Raw genomic sequence first — 24,884 nt, forward strand, 5'->3', positions numbered from 1 at the left:
TCAAAATGTCATTGACACTTGTATGAAGACGACGGTGATGGCGAGCCAAGTGTTGAAGTTTTTTACTCGTCACCTTCAAGATGGGGTTCGATTTCCAACATTGGGATGAATGTGAAACCCATTCTTGATGTCTCTCCTGACGTAGCTTTAGTAGCAGTGTTCCCTGTGGGTACAGCCCAGACCCACTCACCCAATGTGTTGCGTGTTAGTGGACAAGGTCTATAAATAATTCCATAATGGCAATTACCGTAGGGTATTCTACCTTTCGTAACCATTTTCCCGAATATAGCAACGCAATAATTCATTGCCCCAGATTTTGGAAACAAAAACTTCTGAATATGAACTATTGCCAAAGACGCGGTGTTTTCCAGAGCAACATTGAATAAAATGTCCTGGTACCACAAACCACTTCCTTATCTCAAAGAGTGTGCGGTGTGCCAGTCGTCCAGCTTAGGGCAATTATAGTTGCCTGTGTCAGGCGTGCCAGAAATCTTTGATCGTAAGCTCGAATCCCAGATTCGCCCTGAATATGTTTCTAGGTTTGTCGGCATTACACCCGTGCACGTGGGTTTCATCATGTTGGTAAACATCTAATAACCTCGGACTTACCTCCCACATCAAGCTGACACGCCGTCATACACCTGAGATACACTTCAAAGCGGTGTAAAACTCATTCACTCACTCCTGAACTCAAATGGTTCTTATATCAGCTGATGAAAGGTTCAGTATGAAATCATAAGCCAGAGTTACTTTCCCAATAATGTTTAAAACCAACATGTGTATGTATGCAATGTACTTTTGCTGCATTATTATTATTGTTATCATTATTATTATTATTATTATTATTAGTGTTGTTGTTATTCTTATCTCGTCAAGCAATGCAAACTCGATAACTCGATTTTCTTTTGTGCATGCACTCACACATAATGATACTTAAAGCATCAATCGCTGTATTGAAGATGCCCTCCTGGGAAAAGATAGCACCCGAGGTCGAGTCTCTTATCCCCGGCCGACGATGTGAATATCACCTGTCACTGTCAACCTGATATATCCAGGAAGTAGAACAAAAATAGAGAAATTAGGAAAGCTTTGCACACCGAACGCTAAAAATCATGACCTAGTTAGGAGGAGGTAAACACAAGGTTGAGGGGCCAATCATTACTCGTCTTCTACAATGGAGATCGAATAATGGGAAATTCCCCGCGTTATACATGCATGTTTTCCTACTAATTAATAATCTGGAATTGTCAGCCTCGTTTTTGTTTAAATTTGCCTTTCCCACGCTTTATAAAGACTAACAAATTCTGGATCAACGATCTCCGTCACTGACTTGGAAAGAGCATACCATCAGTTTGTAGTGTCGTCTGCTGCTCCTTATAACGGAAGTGAGCCTGTCGTCTGCTACTGCAACCGGTGCAGAAGTAAACAGTTACTATCATCAGCATCTGCAGTGCATCTCACATACAAAATATGAGTAAGTAGTATTTACTTTCTTTGAATATATTTGAAGCGTTCGTTTCATGCGGTTTGTCCATATCTAACCATTGAACGGGGTGTGATCGCGGAATGGCTATAAGGGTACCTTGTATCGGTGCTTCTCCAGCATGGCACTTTTCCGATATATTTTCACTACAGATTGAGTTTGAATGCTGTTCCGTTCCAATAAACAAATATAGTTATGAACTTATTGATATATATAACTCAAGATATGTTCAAATATATCAAATGTCTTAATAAACGTCATTGTTTTGGAGCGAAAGATTCTTTAATACAAGTTTCTCGTGAAATATATACGGAGATGCACGTACATACTGGCACAAACAGACACATGCATCGTTAAGCGAATCAACGTCTTATGCATAAACCTAAATGAAAGATATCTTCATCACTGTCTACGATCTGGAGTAGAGAGTATATTTCCTCTTTCACAACAGACGAGTCGGTCTGATGCGCGTTATCTGGTTATTTAGAAAGCCAGTCGAGCGTGCATTTTAAGTACAGGCAACGGAACTGGATACTGTGAAGACAACACATTATGATGTTTGCCCTAGATCCAGTACACCGTTGAACGACAGGGTCTAACCATCTTATGAAACCGATCATTATGTTGTTTTGATGTTATAAACATGTAAATACCATTGCGAACGATAGATTTGTTTTGTGCAGGTGTGCAACTGACAAGTGATCTGTTATTTGAGAAAGCTTTTGACATTGTGATTATGGTTTTCTTAAGAGCTCGTGAAATTACTGTTTTCCGTTCTCATATGTCATTTTAAGTGTCCAGATGTTATCGCATGTGTCTGCGGTTATGGAAGTTGACGCAAACCCTCACTATTGAGGGTATCAGGCTAGACTAGCTCCATCGTTGTTCATGCTTGTCCCCAGAGTGACTGTAATATGAAATGGTTTTCCACAATGACGACTGAATGTTTGTTATAGACGCTCACACTATCGACCACTAATTCCTATATGAGCCCGATATCTCTCCCCAGAGCTGTGAATTAAACATACATGGATCCGGTGACATGGGTATTAGTAACAGTGTGCACGATGAATACGTTTCTTTCAAAATAGAAGCGGTATTATTATTATTATTATTATTATTATTATTATTATTATTATTATGTACAGATTAAAATAAATGAAAGCAGATATTATTATATTAGTAGTAGTAGTGGTAGTGGTAGTAGTAGTAGCAGCAGCAGTAGCAGTAGTATCATCGTAAGGTATATATATATATATAGACTACCTACAACCTACCCCCCCCCCCCCCTCCCCTCCCCCAAGCACACACACACTGTTGACAAAACAGGTGCAGTTAATGGATGGTATGTCATGTTACATGGCTGTCTGAACATCTCGGTTGACGGGCTTTACATTTAGCCCATGTAATTTCGTGGAAATGCAATTCTCGTACATCCGGCAAAGTATTACGATTTAGACAGGTAGTTCTCCAGGGCAATCTTTGTTACGTGAACAAGCATACACATTTCATATTATATACATTATTTCCTCGAGAAGCTAAAAAAGCAAATTCCAATTTATAAAACCTTGACTGCATGATGAATGTTTAATACACACTTATGTTGCTGGTGGTGTTCTTCTTTGAGTAAGACGGCCAGGAACACAGAGTGATGTTGAAATTTGTACAGTTATGTTCGCATATTATAAATGATGTACCCTATATTCGCGTTTTTTGGTTGATAGCCTAGCGTTTAAAGGGTTGACTCATCACGTCGAACGATCGGGTTTGATTCCCACAATGGTAAAATTCCAAACCATTTCTGGTATCCACCGCCCTATCTGATTTGGCTGGGATGCGGTCAAAGCAGCATAAAACAATACCTTCATACTCAGCATGAGTGGAGGCTCGGTGAAATGAATCATCGGCTCTATTTCACCAACACTTAATACTCAAAGGCGCTTGTGCAGAGCTTTAATTACCAAATATAAACCATTACTGGCACGCAACTTCCACTGTCGCTTAGCACTACAGTGTAATAAGGTGAGGTGAGGTGAAATTGGATTTAACGTCGCGTCAAAGATTATTGCACTTATATAGCGACGTGCATGTACGTGTATGTGTTTGTGTGGCTGCTTGTACTAGTCCGGACTGATGGCGATTTATAGTGCTAGCTCACTGAGATACCATGCCGCAGTTTAACATGAATACCCCACTCAGACACAGTATACTGACTCCGAGCCGACCATTCCTTGTTTTAGCCCCTTAATGCCGAGCGCGAGACAGGGTAACAACAAGTACCATATTTAAACGTCTTTTGGTATGACGCGGCCGCTCTCCGGGCGGACGCTCTACCACTAGACCACGGAGGCTGTCTACAGTGTAATAAGAATAGCCAAATAGCCAAGTCTATTACACACAATCTCCCAATAGATATGTGTATCCTACTCAGGCACAAAACTCCCAAAACTTCTGCGGCTTAAGGGTTCCGCTTTAATACTTCAAGCAACATCATCAGACACAAGTAACGCTTGTGACTAATGTCTAATTATGTGTTTTGGTGTAATGACAAAATAAACAACTAAAATATTATTCTTTTCAAACACATGTACAATTTCTTTACAAGGGTTTGTTGTCTTCAAAACAAGTTTTAGGTACGGACAAGGCGAGGGTAAACTGGAGGAACGAGCAAGTTCGATTCAAGTATTTTGCGCAATATGTTTTGGGTGACTGCTTTGGGTGACTGTTGTATTTTAAAACCTGCATCGAAATTACCCTCTCCCACCAAAATATCAAATACATACTTGATCTGTCTGGATATTCTTAACTCGTTATCTCGAATGTCCGGATATATCAAAGCTACAAGACGGTCACTCTAGGTTCGAGATAACGGGGTTCGACTGTAGTTGATCCCTAACATGGTCTCCCGTTTAATCTAAACTGAACGTTTGTAATTCACGCATTATACTTACCTGCGTATACCATATGCATGTTCACTCAACCAACCATATGCACATGATAACCCAATAAATAATTGTTTAGTTTTGTAAGGATAATAGCATACAGACGCAATCGGCCTTGAGACCAAATCGCAGCTTTGGAAAATGAGCGCCTAGACAAAGAACATTTTTGTATAGGCGCCAGATTCCTCTTTTGCACATTGCGTGACAACCCACTGTTATATGGGAAACTACGCGCAAAGAGCCCCACGTGTCCAGGGCTTATCTGACACTGCGTAACTGCACAGCCAACAAACAGATATAATGTTGTATTTTCCTGAATGCACAGGTGGTGGTTGACGTTTCACAAGCGAATGTTTGAGATCTATTATGCCTCATCGGCCTTGACTGTCAGTGCACATTCTATGTGATCTATGTATGGCTTATTTACGCTCTACTATCCGTCATTTGAGGACAGTAAATATATATCTAAAATAAAACCTCGTTAAACCGGACGGTTCCGGAAACGGATCCAGAATAACGAATCGTAGGATCTGAATAATGTCTTTTATATGTTGTCGTTCCATATTGAGTGGAGGCACGAGTTGCCCCGTCGTTTCAGGCACTGAACTCGCTGTGCAGAGTTGCGTCCCTTATAAGAGCAAGAAACCTATGGTCGTGGGTTCAAACCCCGATCTGGTTATGTTTCTAGGTTTGTCAGCACCACACCCGAGGCCTACACGACTTCCTCCAACATGAAACTGACGCGGCGTGATATGACAGAAACAAGCAACAGTCTGATAAAAGCGGCGTTAAACAAAACTCACTCACACATGAAACTAACCCCATCACGTACCTACCAATTTACACACCTCCCTACCTGTTTAATAAAGAATAAGAATAACCAGTCAATGGATATAAATTATTATTCTCAGCAACCAAGCTGTGAGGCGCTAGGTTAACTGTCACAGTACTATCATCTCATCCTACCGGGTACCCACTGTCACCGGGTCTTAAATCAGTCTAGTCACGGTCTTCCCTTTATCTTCGGCTTCCATCACCATTCGGGAAAGTTCGGCGGTCGTCGTACTCCGGTGTCTTTACATTCATTGATAGAAAATTGTATTCGCTAGCGGTTTAATTGCATACTTTTATCAGGTATTGACTTGAAATATGTTATCTCGTAAATGTATGCAAACGTATTCGTGTATTGGAAATGTATTTGTCACTTTGATGTTCACGCAGTAACGCGATTATCTAGTACGGGTAGATATTTCTCATGTATTAATGGCCATTTTTGTCATCTCGATACCGTGGGATAGCTTATGTTCAGCGCTTTATTTTGGTACTTACATCTTTAGTATGAGTTTAGTAGTAAGGTGGCTATTCGGTTTTCCCTAAGTTGGTTTCCTCACCAGTCTGTTGCATTCCCCCGGCTGACCGAGATATCTTGTTGTCTCCCAGGCCCATAGCCCGTCGCGAAATCATGTGTCTTGACCGACAGGGATCCCTTAACAGTTTAGGGGTCGTCTTGCTACTCCGCGGTCATTCGAACCTCATACTTCGTTCGTGCGAAGGCCTGAGTTCGATCCCCACTTTGTACAAGGGATGAAGCCCTTTTCTGAAGTACCTTACAGTATTATTGCTGGCAATTCTAAAAGCAGCATCAAACCAAACTCATTTATATTTCTAAAGTTTATAAAGTTATTCAACAGGTCTGTCCTTAACTTTTGATGTTTGTTCTAGAATGAGGTTAAGAAGTCCATTCTCTGTCCTAAGGCTTTATTCATCGCCTAAGTCATTCCTGTTTGAAAACCGTGCCGATCTTAAGCATAGGTATGGTTTATTGTTGATTCGATGTGATTGGAATAATGTAAACAGGCGTTTACGCCCAAATATCTCCAGAATAACGTGCCTGATGCTATCTCATTGTGTCACAACGGAAATAAATTGCATCGTGTTAATATATTTTATCACGCTATGTCCCGCTATGGCTTGGGGGAAAACCAGATCGGAGTTGTGACAGACGTTTTATTAGATATGCGTGACCCCACGACAGGCACTGGCTCCAAAGAGGAAGTTAGCAATCGTCTAGATCAGCAAACATAACTTACCCGGAATTGTTCCGTCTACGAATCCCTACCACCCCCACCTCACCACCGTCCCACCCTCCCCACGTCCCACCCTCACCACCGTCCCACCCTCCACAGCTTCCCCACCTCACCACCGCCCCACCCTCACCACCGTCCCCACCTCACATTTGCCCCACCCTCACCACCGTCCCACCCTCACCACCGTCCTACCCTCCCCACGTCCCACCCTCACCACCGTCCGACCCTCACCACCGTCCCACCTTCACCACACAGTCCCAATCTCACCACCGCCCCATCCTCACCATCGCCCCACCCTCACCACCGTCCCACCCTCACCATCGCCCCACCCTCACCACCGTCCCACCCTCACCACACAGTCCCAATCTCACCACCGCCCCATCCTCACCACCGTCCCACCCTCACCATCGCCCCACCCTCACCACCGTCCCACCCTCACCACACAGTCCCAATCTCACCACCGCCCCATCCTCACCACCGTCCCACCCTCACCATCGCCCCACCCTCACCACACAGTCCCAATCTCACCACACAGTCCCAATCTCACCACCGCCCCACCCTCACCACCGTCCCACCCTCACCATCGCCCCACCCTCACCACCGTCCCACCCTCACCACACAGTCCCAATCTCACCACCGCCCCATCCTCACTACCGTCCCCACCTCATCACCGCCCAACCCTCCCCAGCGTCCCCACCTCACCACCGCCCCACCCTATAGCATATCTGCTTGGATTCCAAAGCGCATTCGTCCAAACAGCTACAGACATGCATCCATGCATAGGAATGGTCAGAAAATGTCTGAGTCGCCCAATGGTATCTCTCCCATGCCGCTATCCCCGCCCGGAGCCACGCCCTTAAGTTAGCTCAACACTTTTCCGCCACCCTTCATTCATCCAATGTGAACGAAATAACGCGTCAATGTTTCCTCATGGGGCATATTTTCTAAACAAACTTTCCTCCTCCCAAACACAAACGCCATTCATGACTTTAATGTTCTGTTAAGCCCTACCCATACCCCACCAAACCATCACCACCCCCATCCCTACCCCAACCCCACCGTCTCTCCCAATCCAATCAACTGTCACTAAAAAGGGTCGAAAAAATAATTTTTCTGTAGCCTAATCGACAAATTGACACTACGTTTGTGAACAACTTCTTTATTACAATTAGGAGCGACGTTTCGGTGTGAGTTCTGGCAGAGAAAGTCCTTGCTTGTGCTTCACTTGCTTGGTAGCGGAGTTAGAGCCACAGCGAAACGTCGCTCCTAATTGTAATAAAGAAGTTGTTAGTCCATAAGTCTTACCCTTACTAAGTCCTCCAACTTCTAAATGCGTTTGTGTAAATATATTAAGTGTCCATGTACAGTGGACAGTTTCAGTGACAGTAACGTACGCGCAATTTCATCAACAGTTTATCAGGAACACCCAAAGGTCGACACTCACATACTCTAATGATGACAGACCTACAACTAAGATGCTTTACCAATAAAATAATATATGGTTCAATAATGTGTGACATTCAGTCACATGTAACATTTCTGCCTGCGGGGAAGATTTTATCGCAATTATATCGTGTACTACCACCTCGCACACGCAGACATGCCTATCTGAACCAGCGAATAAACGAGTTGTTACTTGCGCGTGGTTGCAGTGTGAGCTGGACGCCATTTTGAACAGGACATCGGTGTTATCATCGGTGTTATGATGTGATGCATATTTTACAGGACAAACTATATTCCTAGAAAGTTCTGTTTGTCTCGTAAGTGGGAGTCAGTCAGGAAGGAAATCACTTAGCATGTCTGTGTCATCGTAAAATAGGACATATATATATATATATATATATATATATATATATATATATATATATATATATATATATATATATATATATATATATATTAACCGTGGCCGTAATGTGTCGGATGTTGCCAAAATATAACGAATTAAATAAAAAACCTAACTATTGTTTTAAATGTAATTTCATCTCCAATCGAACACCGTTTGACGTAAAGGTTATTTGTATAAGCCTTACAAAAATGGATGAACTACTTTTAGGGAGAGGCGGGTGTCCAGTCGACTAAGGCGCCGCAATTCACTGTATATAGATAACTCACTAATATTAGTGTAAGCATTTCATAACATTTTATTTTTTGTTCTAGTGTTTCTGAACTTGAATGAATATTTCAATATTTGAAAACCCAGCTGTTTGAATTCTAAATATTATATACAGTGAAACCTAATTATCAAGAAATCTTCGAGACCGATGAATAATTATTGTCTTACCAATATAGTTCGAGACTAATCTAACTTTAACTTGATTATTCATGATAACAGTCGATCCTTCCCGCAGAGTCGTCGCAAGACTGACGATGAGACTCGCTGGTGTAGATCCACCGTATGTTATGATATCAGCGAAACTTCTCCATCCGTTCCGGATGCAGATGCTGAAGTCGCTGGTCTGATACAGGCCATGTCATTAATAACCAACCACTGGATCGTCTAGATAAATGCAGCAGTGGGAACACTTTTGGTCATTGTTCTTTAGAACTTTCAACAAATCTGATTAATTCAGTCTCACAGATTCATCGCGATTACTGAATTTGGACCACGAATACTCATTTGTCGTCAAGGTAAGGAGTTGTTATTTTTTAGGAATAATGTTTCATTTCGTGTTCATTCTTTGTCTTTTGTGACCCTTTGCTTACTAACTGTGTTCTTCAAATGTTCCCTTCACTGTTATGTTCATGGAACATATGCCGGCGGTGACGATGAACATCTTCCGTGGAATTAATTTGAATGGGAATATGATACCACAATGAGGACGACCTTGGAGTGGTATCATATGCCTGTCATGCTCCATTTCACTTAATTCCAGGAAGACCTCCATGGAGCAGTTTATTGGTTGGGATGCGTTCCGAGTTAACAGATCCCTCTATTTACTATGTTTTGTAATACCCGAGTGGCCTATTTCTGTCTCATTGTGTTTTAGTTGTGTTATTGACCTTAATTTATAGACATTGCTTCACATAAAGGAGGAACTTGTAACCATATTCCTTTGCATACATGATATTTTCTAGCTCATAATTAAAAAATTCTGACACAAAGCGTGTACGAACATTATATTATGACTCTTTGTATCAAACCATGAGTTCATGGCAAGTTTGTGAAAGAAACATCGAATTACGAATAAACATCAATTACGTAATAATATCAAAATGTAAATAGCCATGGTAAAGCGAATTCATGACTGACAAAAGCATTTTTTTCTCCAACCACGAAAACAGACTTTGCTTACTTCACATGAGATTGTTCTTTACTGTAGATAACACGTTCCGTTCAATGTACTATCGTTTTACAATAGGCTCTATAAAAAGAAAGACCATCTTTACTTCTTGATCCCTCGTTAAGCGACATGCATTAATTAGTAGTTCCTGTACAATCAAGAGAACAAATGTAATCTTGGCGGTTTATTTTGTTACAACTTCAATTTAAATAGACGTGACACAGACTTTAATTAATAGGTTTAGGGTTTAACAATATGATATTATAAGACATGTGTAACTTGTCCATATGAAACAAAATACTTGCCAAATACTTCAGATTTGTAATAAACTTTGACAAGTGTTCATTTAATGTTCTAAGAACTATGCATGGTGGGTTGAATTCATTCCATCTCTAACAATATTCCCAACCGCACGCCAGAATAGGAAACGATCGTTCCCAAAGTATTCGGAGCTAAACCAACGCTAGCATTCATCAGATGACACTTAATTGTGCATAGGAGCGTACTGTCTATTTTCCCGTTTCTTTCTTTCCCTGGAAACGTTCAGTTTGTAATTAAATCCGCACTGGGTGGGAGTGTACGAAATTGTAACTCGAGATCATATCATATCATATTTGTTGTTCAACACCAACGTGCATGTAAGTATATATTATTCTGTTAGTTTGGAATTGTCGTAAAGGAGCATTATGACACTAGAAACCCATCATTTTATCACTATGGTGTTTAACAACTAAAAATAATTCGATATATGTCATGATGATCAGTTGAGCTGTGACACATCGCATGACTTCATTTCAAAGACACGATCTGATCAATAAAAGAACACTTTGCCTTGCCTTATTCCTGTATATTCACTATTATGTGTATATACTTTATCTTGCATCATACTCTGTTTATTTACTTCATCTTGCATCATTATATGTATCATTACATTTTTATTCATTATTATCGATGTACTTACTGTATACTTACTTTACCATTCGTCATGCTGTATACTTACTTTACCATTCGTCATACTGTATACTTATTTTATCATTCGTCAAACTGTAAACTTACTTTACTAGGCGGTCGGGTAGCCTAGTGGTTAAAGTGTTCGCTCGTCACGCCGAAGTCCTGGGTTCGATTCCCGACATGGGTACATTGTGTGAAGCCCATATCTGGTGTCCCCCGCCGTGATATCGCTGGAATATTGCTACAGAGGCGTAAAACCATACTCAATCACTCACTCACTCACTCGTCATATTGTATACTTTACCATTCGTCATACTGTATACTTACTTTACCATTCGTCATACTGTATACTTACTTTACCATTCGACATATTGTATACTTATTTTACCATTCGTCATACTGTATACTTACTTTACCATTCATCATACATAGTAATTACTGTATTTTGCATCATATTGTATACTTACTTTATCAATCATCATACTTTGGTACTGTAGCTTGCATCATACTGTATACGTACTATATCTTGCATCATACTGTATAAGAACTGTATCTTGCATCATACTGAATAAGTACTGTATCTTGCATCATACTGTGTAAGAACTTTATCTTGCATAATACTTTGGTACTGTATCTTGTATCACAGTGTATATGACTTATCTTGCATCATACTGTATACGTACTGTATCTTGCATCATACTGTATAAGTACTGTATCTTGCATCATACTGTATAGTTAACATATCTTGCATCATACTGTATAATTACTGTATCTTGCATCATACTGTATAAGTACTGTATCTTGCATAATACTTTGTACTGTGTCTTGTATCACACTGTATAAGACTGTATCTTACATCATACTGTATAAGTACTGTATCTTGCATCATAGTGTATAAGTACTGTATCTTGCATCATACTGTATAAGTACTGTATCTTGCATCATATTGTATAAGTACTGTATCCTGCATCATACTGAATAAGTACTGTATCTTGCATCACACTGTATAAGTACTGTATCTTGCATCATACTGTACAGTTAACGTATCTTGCATCATACTGTATAAGTACTGTATCTTGCATCATACTGTATTAGTACTGTATATCTTGCATCATACTGTATAGTTAACGTATCTTGCATCATACTGTATCAGTATTGTATTTTGCATCATACTGTATAAGTACCGTATTTTGCATCATACTGTATAAGTACTGTATCTTTTATCATACTGTATAAGTACTGTATCTTGCATCACACTGTATAAATACTGTATCTTGCATCATACTGTATAGTTAACGTATCTTGCATCATACTGTATAAGAACTGTATCTTGCATCATACTGTATAAGTACTGTATCTTGCATCACACTGTATAAGTACTGTATCTTGCATCATACTGTATAGTTAACGTATCTTGCATCATACTGTATAAGTACTGTATCTTGCATCATACTGTATAGTTAACGTATCTTGCATCATAGTGTATAAGTACTGTATCTTGAATCATACTCTGCACGGTGAAAGTAATACGCAGTATATGAATCAAAATATCCTGCTTCATACGTGAAGCTGTGGTTTGACTACGCGTAGAAGGTGTTGTTCCTTTGTAAGCTGTTGTTCCTGAAGATGCTCTCAATAATATGTTAATATGTTGACTCTACTTCGCCGAAGACTTCCGAGTATACCGGATACTCATGTTGTGAGCTATTCGCAGTTAGTCTGAAAATCCTTCTGGCGAATCTCCCATAAATATAAGCAAACACCTATTTGTATCAAATAGCCAATATGAACGACTGGTACTTTAACAATATTATCTTTGACACTTTCTTCATCATATGATGAAGTGGACTACCCCTTGGTGATTCCAGGTTAGCATTATTCCCGGCAATATGTGCTTTTGGTTAAAAAAATGGATGGTCAGGATTAGTGACCAGGTTGATGGCATGTCATTGTGTCCCCACGGATCGTTGCTCATCATATCAATCACTAGTTTTGGTCGGTCGGAATTCATTTATTTACAGGGCGTGATCATATAGTAATATTTTAGCGTGCGGAGTTCAGCAACAAAGAAACAGAAATAGACTTATCATCAATAAAGTTGAGTGAGGAAATTTGTCATCAATACCCTTTGTTGTCAGAAGTTGTGTATTTGTGCATAGGCACCAGTAGAAGGGGTTGGGTTGGGGTATCGGCTGACGTTATCAGTATTGGGAAATAATTTGAGCTACACTGTAAACAACAACGCTCAAAAACCAATACGTCCCAACAATATACATTATGTTTCTTATCTTTGGAGTTTGTTATAATGTGTTATAAATGTTCTCAGGTCAGATATTTTCATTTATTCTGCTGCAGGTTCTACAAACATGGCTGCCTCCCTCCCGAATTCCATTTACAACGCTGTAAGTACACATTTAAATTATTCCAGGAATATTCAGACATAATTGCTCCTTATTGTTTTCAATCAACCACATCTTTATTTCCAACTTTTACTGTGTTCGACATTTATTTAAACAGATCAAATTATAGCATTTTTCTTTCGGTTGCTCTTCGAAAAGCATGTTTGTTTTCGTTTGATTATCCGTTAAATTGGAAAAAGAATACAGATTACATGATAACTAATTATCAAGTAGGTAAGTAGATAATCAATTTACATCCACGAATTACCCAACGTAGGATTACATGCACTAGTAAATCACCCCTCAACACGCGCTTTATCCTCATGTGTCATTGTGCCTTTTTTTACCCTACAGGTTTTATCCGTTTATTGAATTTTGGAAAGGAAAGGCATGTAATCTGCGCCTTTCAATCGTGTTCTCTTCAGGAAACTTTCTAGACTTCCATTCACTATGTTTGTATTGAAATATTGAGGTACAACTCTGAAACTTTCCTGGATGGATTTGTGAACTATTGTGTATCTAGTCATTTATTGCCGCTGTTTATTTCGTTTCGCTTTCAAATCCTTTATTTTGAAACACTATAAACTAATGTGCAAACTATGCTAAAATATAAATACACGCATAAGTATATGACCTTTAAAGTTGTCAAATGATTTTTATGAAACCAAACGAAATATGTACATATTCATTTGCCTTTTATAAAATTAGCAATTGTCCTAGTGTTATTTACGATGGTGTATCAACGCGAGTGTCACTGAAATGATTCTTTCCAAATATGGATATTTTCCTCACAGCTGATAGAACCTACTGGCATGTTGTCTGACTTGTCACGTGACATATCACGTGGTTACTTATCTCCACAAGGAAACTTCCGTTTTCCACCCTTGCGGAACTAACTGTGATTGGTGGTTGGAAAACATAATCTCTCACAAACGAGGAAAACCTAACCTCCCACTTTGATTTCAAGGAAACAAATTGTTTATGTTGTCCTTGACTAGAATATGATTCGTATATGATGGTGGTGTCTCACTCGCTTCTAACAGTTACCTTGGTTCTTGCACGGTATTATACCTTATGTCTAGTGTATGTCTAAAGTCTGTTCTTCAATTACACTAAATACAACTGGAGCTAATAGGTAGGCGTGTAGTTGGATACATGGATGTTGGATGGATGGATGGTTGATGGGTGGTTGAAGGATTGTTGGTGGATGGTTGATGGATGGTTGATGGAGGGAAATATGATCTGTATCATTTACTTATCATTTACTCTGATTTAAATAGTTTTCTATTATCTTACTCTTTGCATCATGTTCACACAACGGGGAAAGAAGTTAATTACCATCGCTACCACAGCAGCGATTTGTTTCTCTTAACAATCTGCAATTCACAAACTTACATAACATGACTAAATTAATATAACTGGAACATTACAAAACAGAAAATATGATTCTTGCCTATTGTTCTAAATTGATTTAAGTATTTTTGGAAGGGCGTCGCCTTAAGCTTCCTGTGATGTCATGAACAATGGACGGGCTCTTCAATTATTTGCAACGTTCTCTTGATACTGACGGAGCGATCGCACCAGAAGGGGTATGCAGATCGTATCAGAAGAGGTGGGAAGGGGTATGTAGTTCATATCAGAAGGGGTAGGGAGATCGTATGAGAAAGGGTTGGGAGATAGTATCACTAGGGGTAGGGAGGGTCATGTAGTTCATTTTAGAAGGGGTACACAGATCGTATCAGTAGAGGTATGGAGGGTCATGTAGTTCATGTTAGAAGGGGTACACAGATCGTATCAGTAGGGGTAGGGGGTGTCATGTAGTTCATGTTAGAAGGGGTACACAGATAGTATCAGTAGGGGTAGGGAGGGTGATGTAGTTCATGTTAGAAGGGGTACACAGATAGTATCAGTAGGGGTAGGGAGTGTCATGTAATTCATGTTAGAAGGGGTACACAGATAGTATCAGTAGGGGTATGGAGGGTCATGTAGTTCATGTTAGAAGGGGTACACAGATAGTATCAGTAGGGGTAGGGGGTGTCATGTAGTTCATGTTAGAAGGGGTACACAGATAGTATCAGTAGGGGTAGGGAGTGTCATGTAATTCATGTTAGAAGGGGTACACAGATAGTATCAGTAGGGGTAGGGAGTGTCATGTAGTTCATATTAGAAGGGGTACACAGATAGTATCAGTAGGGGTAGGGAGGGTGATGTAGTTCATGTTAGAAGGGGTACACAGATCGTATCAGTAGGGGTAGGGAGTGTCATGTAGTTCATGTTAGAAGGGGTACACAGATCGTATCAGTAGGGGTAGGGAGGGTGATGTAGTTCATGTTAGAAGGGGTTCACAGATCGTATCAGTAGGGGTAGGGAGGGTGATGTAGTTCATGTTAGAAGGGGTACACAGATCGTAGCAGAAGGATTAGCTGTTAGCGGAACGTTTCAGAAGGGGTAGCCAAGAGGAGAAAGGAGTAGGCCGATATGTCTTCAGGAGTAGGACGAGGTAGGTATGATCAGGCAGAAGTAGCCAGATGTTTCTGCAACACAATTACTCCGTTTCAACGTGACAGTGAGCATTGTCAGCTTCCCGCAGAGTGAGTGAGTGAGTGAGTGAGTAAGTGAGTGAGTGAGTGAGTGAGTGAGTGAGTGATCGAATCTAAGCCATGCAGTCCCGCGGTTGGGCCCCAAACCACACGGCTCTCTTATTTCGGCTCTTACGGCACACACACGGAATACAGGGAACCTGTGATGGAATCCCCATATGGTTAATACTCAAGTCAAGTCTTTTATTCCATTGAAGGCCACTGGCCCATATACAGTGCATACATACATATTGCGATGGTACATGAATTCATAAGTAACTTATATCATAGTATATATTCTAGTGTTTGCAAAACTTTGTCTTACTTCATAACTTTAACATAAATATTTAGATAAGTTTCTTAATAACCTCACACCGTTCGAAGACAGAAGCATTCTAAATTTGTAGATATTCGGATTATGGTAATACATTTAAGGCAGATAGAGGTGTCTTATGTTCTTATAGGAGTTACATGTTAAGATAAAATTATATTTATCTTCTATCCCGAGATTACAAAGAGAACATAAACTTAAATCAAACCCCAACCATCTCCCTCGTTAACTTTCGACCCTAACAACCCCGCTCTCAGTCTTATCAACGTCTTACGTTGTTTTCTATCTGTTAGAATGGTCAGGTTCGATTAGGCTTTTAAACTCTTCACAAATATGTTTTGTTCAATAATGCTATTCCTTGATTGATGATACATATCAATTGCAACCTTTTAATACTGTCTAAGAAAAGGAAATTTATCTCCAACACACTGAGCAATCCATACAAATACAAATCCGTGTGAAAACAATAACGTGCGTACAGTAGGTGCATGGGTTTGGTATCCACATTTACCATAGTACACAGGCACATCACAGGCTTTCTTAGGAATTCTATCATTGTGCATTTAGATACGTTTAAGCTGGTATTTTATACAACGACAGAGTGCATTAATATATAACGGATATCACCCACGTTCTCAATTTACAATCACATTAGGTGTTTTGGGTCCAACGTTGAGAAATTTCTTGCAAGCAATTAAAATGACAGTTATAATCTTTTCAAATCTGTTTGTACCCCACACCTCAGAGCCATATAATAGAATAGGCTGTATTTGGGTATCGAATATCGGAAAAAAACACAAATGGGTCCACCATACCAAGTTTTATAGAAATGATGGATGACTTCAGTTGAAGCTCGATTACCAACTGCAGGCTGAATTTATGCAAGATCGATGCAAGGGTCGAGATGTCGGTTGTAATATTCCACAACACGACACCAGACAGGGCCTGCCACCTGGACGCTACCCGTCTGTCTATGCTCTTGAGAAAATAGGGTCATATCTAATTGTTTGGTTTGCTTACAGGCCGTCATCGCGTGGCGGGGCGGTCGGGTAGCCTAGTGGTTAAAACGTTTCCTCGTCACGCCGAAGACAAGGGTTCGATTTCCGACATGGGTACAATGTTTGAAGCCCATTTCTGGTGTCCTCCTTGAATATTTCTAAAAGCGGCATAAAACCATACTCATTCGTCGCCTGGCAGGAGTACTGCTGTGAGGTGTCAGGCAACACCAGAGAATAACCAGTCTCGATTATCTTCATGGCGTGAAAGACAAAATAGCGATGAAAAAATAAGAGAATGGATCACTGAATATGAGCGATGACACCAAGATTTAACGAAACAAATACTGCTTATGCAAATTGTGTGAGTGGAAGGTGCTGTAGGCAGGATAGGAAAATTTTTAATGCTCAGCATTTTCGCGAAACCGGGTGTCATTTCTGATTTTAAGTGTCCCTTTCATATTTCGTCTTAAGGGTTATGTCCAATGGAATCTGTTTCGGTGGATAGTCGAAGATGGTTATTCTCTGGCGTTGACGGTTTTTTTTTTCTGACCGTCACGACAATAGGTTGTAAAGTGATAGAACTTCCTGATTGTGTAGCCCCAAATCAGATACTCTTACACCAGCTATACATAGCCCAGAAAACAATTACATGGAACACACTGGTTTGACATAACCTCTGGAATGAGTGCTCAGCCCCGGTAAGGCATTTTGTTCAGAACGACAATGTTAAAGTGGAGAACGAACACATTCTGGCAAATATGAAACTCGTTGTGATATCATAGTTAGACGTAAATGAATTTCAGATTACTCTACAAAATGCAAAGCAAAGTATAAAATGCATGTTAAAACCATGTTTATGTGTGAGTGCATATGTTTGTTCACCGTGTAGTGGCCATAAAATTTCATAGTCCCGTGATGGGATTCGAACCACGGACCTTCTGATCAGAGGCGGACGCCTTGTCCACATGACCAAAGAGGTTAATCCCGTCAGCAAACTGACATGGTAAGGATGTCATCTGTGGGATGATTCCACGGCCTGCTACAACCGCACTAGTAAATGTATGAACAAGGCCAACCAGTGGTTGATAGCAGGATGAACAACTAGTGACCTGATTTTTATGATGGGACATTGCGAACCCACTCTGCTCGAGGAATCCCCATGGAGGAGGGGGAGGGGTTAAGGGGGTGCAATTTATTAAAGTGAAGCACAATGTTTATTTAATTAATTGTCTGTTTCGCTCGACACGGTTAACCAGGATGCTGTACCTATGACGCATGCACAAATGGACTTGTTTCTCATAATTATGCCACGTGTCGCGTTATATCCGCCGGCCTTTTGTGACTCGATAACTATGTAAATGCAGTTTAATCGAACATGAATTGGCATTTCTAAATGATCCTACTCTTCGTCTAAGACTATTTCGTAGAAGATTAAGATTATTTCGTAGAAGCACAGCGTTGTGATGGTATCTCAGTGGACTAGCACGCACTATAAACTGACGTTAGTCTGGACTGATACAAGCACACACACACACACGCGTGCACACACACACACACACGCGTGCACACACACACACACACACACACACACACACACAAAGACACAAAGACACAAATACACACACCCGATTTAAATTCCCCAAATAGAACATGAACTGGAGCCCAACACCTTCTCACAAGCCAGACAATATTATACGTTGTATCATGGTTTCACTTCAATTCATGACCGTTCATGAACGTGTGTTGAGAAACCCTAGCCTATGTATACTATGACATCATACTCCAGGCCCCCATACATGTACCATACAGTGTGCACTGGTTTGGCTGGCCTAGCAGGCGAACTTCCTCCTTGTGTTGATAAGATAATATGAACTGTGTAGCGCTGGCTCATAACACTGGCAGCCAGTGGTTGTGGCATACACAAAGTCTTCCTACTTTGGACGGTCCTGTTTCAGATCACTCAGTACCCATCTGAACAATACCTCAACTATCATCAGTATCACCCAAACCCGCATCCAGAGTATTACAGAATGGAGTACCTCAAAGAGAATGACTTTATGAACACTGACGTCCACAACACACTTGATGGTAAGTATTGCATGTAACACGTGTATGCACATCCACGTCTATTAACTGAAGTGTTAAATCAACGGTTCAAACGTGTCATTTCGATATTATATTGAGCAATGGACCATGGTTGAGTTTTTTTAACGCGATCTATGACACACTCGGTAGTATGTTTGTACTTGTCATGTGTATGCATATATGTATATAACTATTAACATAAATGTTAGATTAACGGTATTTCTAACGTATTATTCAGTATATTTATGCATCTGATTTGAACAATGGATGATAATTGTTCAGTCACGTCAAAAAAGGTTGATAGATTGCTATGGTTTTACCTGGAAAAGTAGATTTTGAATATTTGTCTGACAGCTTGGTGTATAAATTCGCTAGAGTACACTGACAGTTGAAGTGTTTCGATGAACAGTTTCCTGTACACTCAATTCAATGAAACTGTTGTATATCCGGAAGTGTCCCTCGCGTGAAGTATCATCACCAGATGGGTCAAATGATGGGAGAAAGGCTCAGGGCGGATACATATATATATTGATATCACGACGTATATTTAGTGGAGAAATAACAAGTGTCATGTAATACACACTTACATACGAAATACAGAAGGCATGTCTCTGAGAAAGTTTCTATTTAAACTGAACAGGATTGTGTAAAAACGTAAATCGTTAATCGTTAATCCCGCGATGACCTTCACCTTAGTACATGGTACATAGTAAACGACATTGAGACCAGTAACGAGTCTGATATGTGATCGCTACTACTATTAATATCCTATAAATATAATCTCTATTATCAACTATGCACACCCGTGTGACCAATATTTTCTTCTTGTGCATTTGCGTGCAAGTTTCACATGTGCACGCAATGTCGTTACAGTTATATCAGATGGGGCCGGTGCAAACCGTGCGGTCACATATATCTGTGATATCACAGAGGCTGCACGGAAGGTCAATGCGGAAAGGTCTTGAGGTCTTATCGGCTTTGTCACTGAGGTTGTTCATTTATGGATGGGCCTGACAGTGGATATGGACTCTTGACCACGCTGCATGGCAATAAACAGAGGTCGCATATACCATAAATTATTTCATTCTTACATAAGCACACTGCTACCACAGTCTTGTCTTCTTGTATAGGACACGATATTGACATCGATGTCTCGTGAGCCACGACATACTGATCTGGCGAGACAGAAACGTAACGTCATGCATATATGAACATATCTTGATTTGCATTTTCCCCATTGAGCTGTGAATGCTATATGAATGCATGCGCATTGACCGCTGATGAATGGTTTGTGTAGGTTCCTGTGGAGATAAATCATTGATGCGTGAAGTGACAGGTACGGAAGGCGTTTACACCGGTTTTTTTTAGGAATATTATCATGATAAACACGTACACGTACACGCAATATACGACACTGGCTTATAATTGATATGATAACCCGTAAGTAATAATTCACAGTGTTACACACACAGTTTCCAAGTGCTTCCATAAGTATTGATGTCGATTCAGGTAGCGTTGACACCAATTCGTGAAAGACTACAAATAAAGTCGAACCAGGAAGATATCGCAGCACAATAGAGGGTACCTCACATACCCTTAATTATCACACGGGGTGTAAGCGGGTGAATATAATCACCAGTAGGACAGGCGCAGTGCATGCTGTTTACCTAACGACTATGTGAAACAGCTCTTGCACATCGTTATAACGGTCACTGAAAGCCCCCGGTTACCTTGTTCCTTAAGGAATGTCGTTTCGTTTGCCGTCGTTGTGTATACCTCGATGTCAAGTTTAAACCCTCCACTTTACATGCACGTATATTGCATTATGATAATGTCAAGCTCAAAATGTTTCAGTAATCGATAAAAGTAATCTCGGGATGTATGGACAACGGATATATGAAATATCACTAATCCATGTATCATTTATATTCATTGGGTTTATGAATTAGGGACCGGACGATTATTACAAGAGACAGGATATTTGTAAGATCACAACTGCTTTAATACGAAAGATCTTTTAAGGGAATTAATACTGTAACATATCATATTTTATTTTTATACATCTACACGCCCAGTCCAGTGGCGTGTAGAATATGGAACTTCGTGGAAAACCCACATTGTCCAATTTGTAAACACAATCGGACATACACGTCACACAATCACGTACAATATTAATATGTGTTCCTGTTTTCGTGTTTGCAGCCCTGTGCGTGATTTAGTAAGGTCCTCATGCATATAACCTCACCCTAAATAATAAATATCTCGGGTATATTTCTCCTGCATAATTTATGCATCTAAACATTCGAATAACTCATACATACATACATACATACATACATACATACATACATACATACATACATACATACATACATACACACACACACACACACACACACACACACACACACACACACACACACACACACACACACACACACACACACACACACACACACACACACACACACACATACATACACACACACACACACACACACACACACACACACATACATACATACATACATACATACATACATACATACATACATACATACACAGAGAAAACTGATTCAGGAAGTTAAGTAGAACAAGCAAACATTGTGCATTTTTCAATCGTCTTCTATGATTGGCTGTGTTCGTCCTTGGGTTTTACGATGTGTGTTGGAAATTGAATACTACAAACGAACAATAGACGCTATGGATACTTTGATCCAATCTGCAATTTAAGCAGTCACACGAAATGCCCGTACAGTGCAGTCTGTCTGGAAGGAGCTTCTTTCAGGCCGGTAGATATGTGCACTCTGAAATATAATATATGATGTCATATTTTATATATTCAGGGGGTAAGAAGGTGATCGGATTGTGACTTGGCAGATTGAGTCTTATCGTGTTCCGCGAATAGTTTATTATGTTTTCTGTCACTGCTTTACCTGGTCCAGACTCGATCATTTACCAGCCACCGTGACAAAGCGTGAAAGCTGATACATGCGGCATTTTACAACATTCACATATTCACTCACAATTAATTCTAAAAATTCTCAGTTCGTTAACAAAAAGGTTTATGGGGTATATTAACGACTCAGTGAAACCTCTTTGGGTCGAAATCCGAAACAGAATAAGCAGGATTTTGAATAAAAGCGACGAAGATCAGTCTGTTGAGAAATATCTGTAGAAGTAGTCCATTGTACGATTCCTAGCAAATGCATGTGCTTATGAACCACCATCAGTTAGAGATCCGCTGATCATAGGTTCAAATTTGGGTTTTCCCCACATTTACTTATAACTGGAATATAAATCAAAGCGAGTTTAACCTATATCACTGACTTATATATCATAAAATTACACGTAAATGATTTTCTGTGTACATTTTCATATCAATTTGTACACAACTACAAACGTCATCAATCTTAGACAAGCATCGATGTATTTAATGTTACCGGAACGATCATGTATCTACATGAAACTTTGATCAAATGTTAAAAAAATTGTCCAAGATGCCACCCTTATATGCCGAAAAGAAGGAACAAGAACAGTGTATGTTCCTCCAGATGGTCGCAAATACTGAGTCACATATGCTGTGAAGAAGCAGGGTGAGTGAGTGAGTTGTGACACTTTGAAAAGTAATTGCAGCAATATTCTGGCGGGGGACACCACAAATGGGTTTCACACATTGTACCAATGTGGGGAATCGAACCCGGATATTCGGCATTGTGAGCGAATGCTTTAACCACTAGGCTACCCCAGAAGAAGAATGGGGAGGATTTGAGAGGGTAGGCTTATAACTATGACCATTTCATTATGAATATACTAAATTTTGAACAAAAACAAATGTGTTTAATCAGAAAACAAATAAGGAATACCAGTTTCAATAACACTTGCTTTTTCATATGGAAATATATTAACAGGTGTCTGCAAGCGTATTAATATCAATATGTATCTGAGTCACAATCAAGAACTCTTCATAGTGTAACAAAGCATCACAAGAAATGCACATTTAAAAGTATTTATTTTCGTTTGTACCTTCACCGGATAAAAAAAAGAAACATAACAAAACATAAATCATGTATATGAACATTGAATAGCTTGTCCTCAAATCACCGGTAGGTATAATATGTGCTTGAACACACGTCACACAAAATCACATGTCTATGTTCACACGATAAATCTAATAAATCGTGGATTTCTTTGTCGCCTTGATAAGCTGGCTGATCCCATAAATTTGAGGGTATCGATTTATTGGCACGACATTCATGACTTAGGCACATGAAATTTAATTGCATAGTTTTTTATATCGGGGCAAGCAAATACTGCCCTGATTCGTTGTCATCATTAGTGATGACTCAACTTGTTGCTGATATTTATTGGGATGCATATGGACACAAAGCATCTCCAAAGATGACAAACAATAACCGCATGAAAAAAATGAAAATAGATAAAATATGTATTAAACCATAAGGACTTTTATACGTATATTCATTTTGGTTTTAAGATGTCCATAAACAATAAGGAGGAGGTTATTGTGTGAGATTATTTTTCTCAGACATACATATATTTTGCTTTAAAAGAAACTAATTTGGGACTAACAACACACCATTGCATAACATTAAGCAATGATCGATTGGGATTTACAAAACCTGAGCTATATAAACCAAACTATATTTTTCCATCACAATTTTTGTTCTAGACACCCCTCCCTCCCTCCAGAATAGCAAGAAAGCTCAGAGTTTGTTATTTAATCAATTGTCACAGAGGTATTTTTACAGTCCAACAAACCGCCAAGGAAATGTTTCAAGACGTGTAGACATTGTCCTTACTTCGTGACGATTCAATCATTTAACACTGAGTGTTTCATTCCTCGTCACGAAACCTTATCACCCATATGGCTTATGTTGCACTCGAAAACAAACAATCACCTTAATATAAATCATCATTAGTCGTGTTGTATTAGAACGTTACTCATGAAATAGTGACACATCGTGGAGTTACTCCCAGATAAGCTTCTATCAATTCTGGCGTTACTCATTGTATATAACACAATCGAATTTAGAATCTTTGTCAAGCATTAAACAGAAAACTCCAATCCACCTCTCGTGATGTGAACTACGTGGGTATGTCGGCCCTTTTCACTCCTCTTTTTTAATTTAAAGCAAAAAATGAATTGAACAGTGACCCCAGAGCACTGAAATGAAGTTTTACAGTTGTAATTTAGACAAGTCATTACGTTATTTTCATTCTTGAAGAAAATAATTTCCTGCTTGGGAGTTTCACTCAAGAGCGTCCTATCTCGTGTCCACTCAAGGGGTAATTTCATAAATTTGCCGGGTACAAGAAGAACCCTAGAGGAGGAAAATCCTTGTATTTGTTTTCACTTCCTTGTTGCTTGTTTGAGGAAAAGTTGTGTGACACAATTTAAACAATATGGCCTTTGTTTCTGTCCAACTGTTTCTGGTTCCTCATGTGATCCATGCTACAAGTTTCATTACACATCGGGACTATCACACGGAAGGAATAGTGTATCAACATCGTGAATATTAATTGGAATACAAGGTAAAACTTATGTCATTTTATTTCGAAGTAATATGTTTCTTGCAAGCTTATTATGGAAACCCCTGCACAACAGCCTCTGCGTTAACACCCACAGCTTGTCAAAACTACTTGCCCGACTCTGTGCTGTGTTTACCTTCTTTCAAACATCTATCTTACCAACGTTACAAAAGAGTTCATACACAGATTTACTGT

The 24,884-nt window shown here is 39.7% G+C and overlaps 1 protein-coding gene across 5 annotated transcripts in view; it reads left to right on the forward strand.

The window, feature by feature from the left end:
* The first annotated feature begins 1,322 nt into the window (after positions 1 to 1,322).
* LOC139461786 (ETS homologous factor-like) overlaps positions 1,323 to 24,884 on the forward strand; it is a 29,905-nt gene continuing 6,343 nt past the window's right edge. The window contains exons 1-3 of one of the 5 annotated variants that reach the window (XM_071243249.1): positions 1,323 to 1,474; positions 13,103 to 13,149; positions 19,010 to 19,142. In XM_071243249.1, the coding sequence (XP_071099350.1) occupies positions 1,471 to 1,474; positions 13,103 to 13,149; positions 19,010 to 19,142 (184 nt within the window). In that variant the 5' untranslated portion in view covers positions 1,323 to 1,470. Of the gene's footprint in view, positions 1,475 to 9,020; positions 9,144 to 10,359; positions 10,435 to 13,102; positions 13,150 to 19,009; positions 19,143 to 24,884 lie in introns of those variants that run through there. The other 4 variants (XM_071243248.1, XM_071243245.1, XM_071243247.1 and 1 more) reach the window with 4 other exon arrangements.

Source organism: Haliotis cracherodii, unplaced genomic scaffold (assembly GCF_022045235.1).
Source record: "Haliotis cracherodii isolate W230 unplaced genomic scaffold, xgHalCrac1.p SCAF_15, whole genome shotgun sequence".
Lineage (NCBI taxonomy): Eukaryota > Metazoa > Mollusca > Gastropoda > Lepetellida > Haliotidae > Haliotis > Haliotis cracherodii.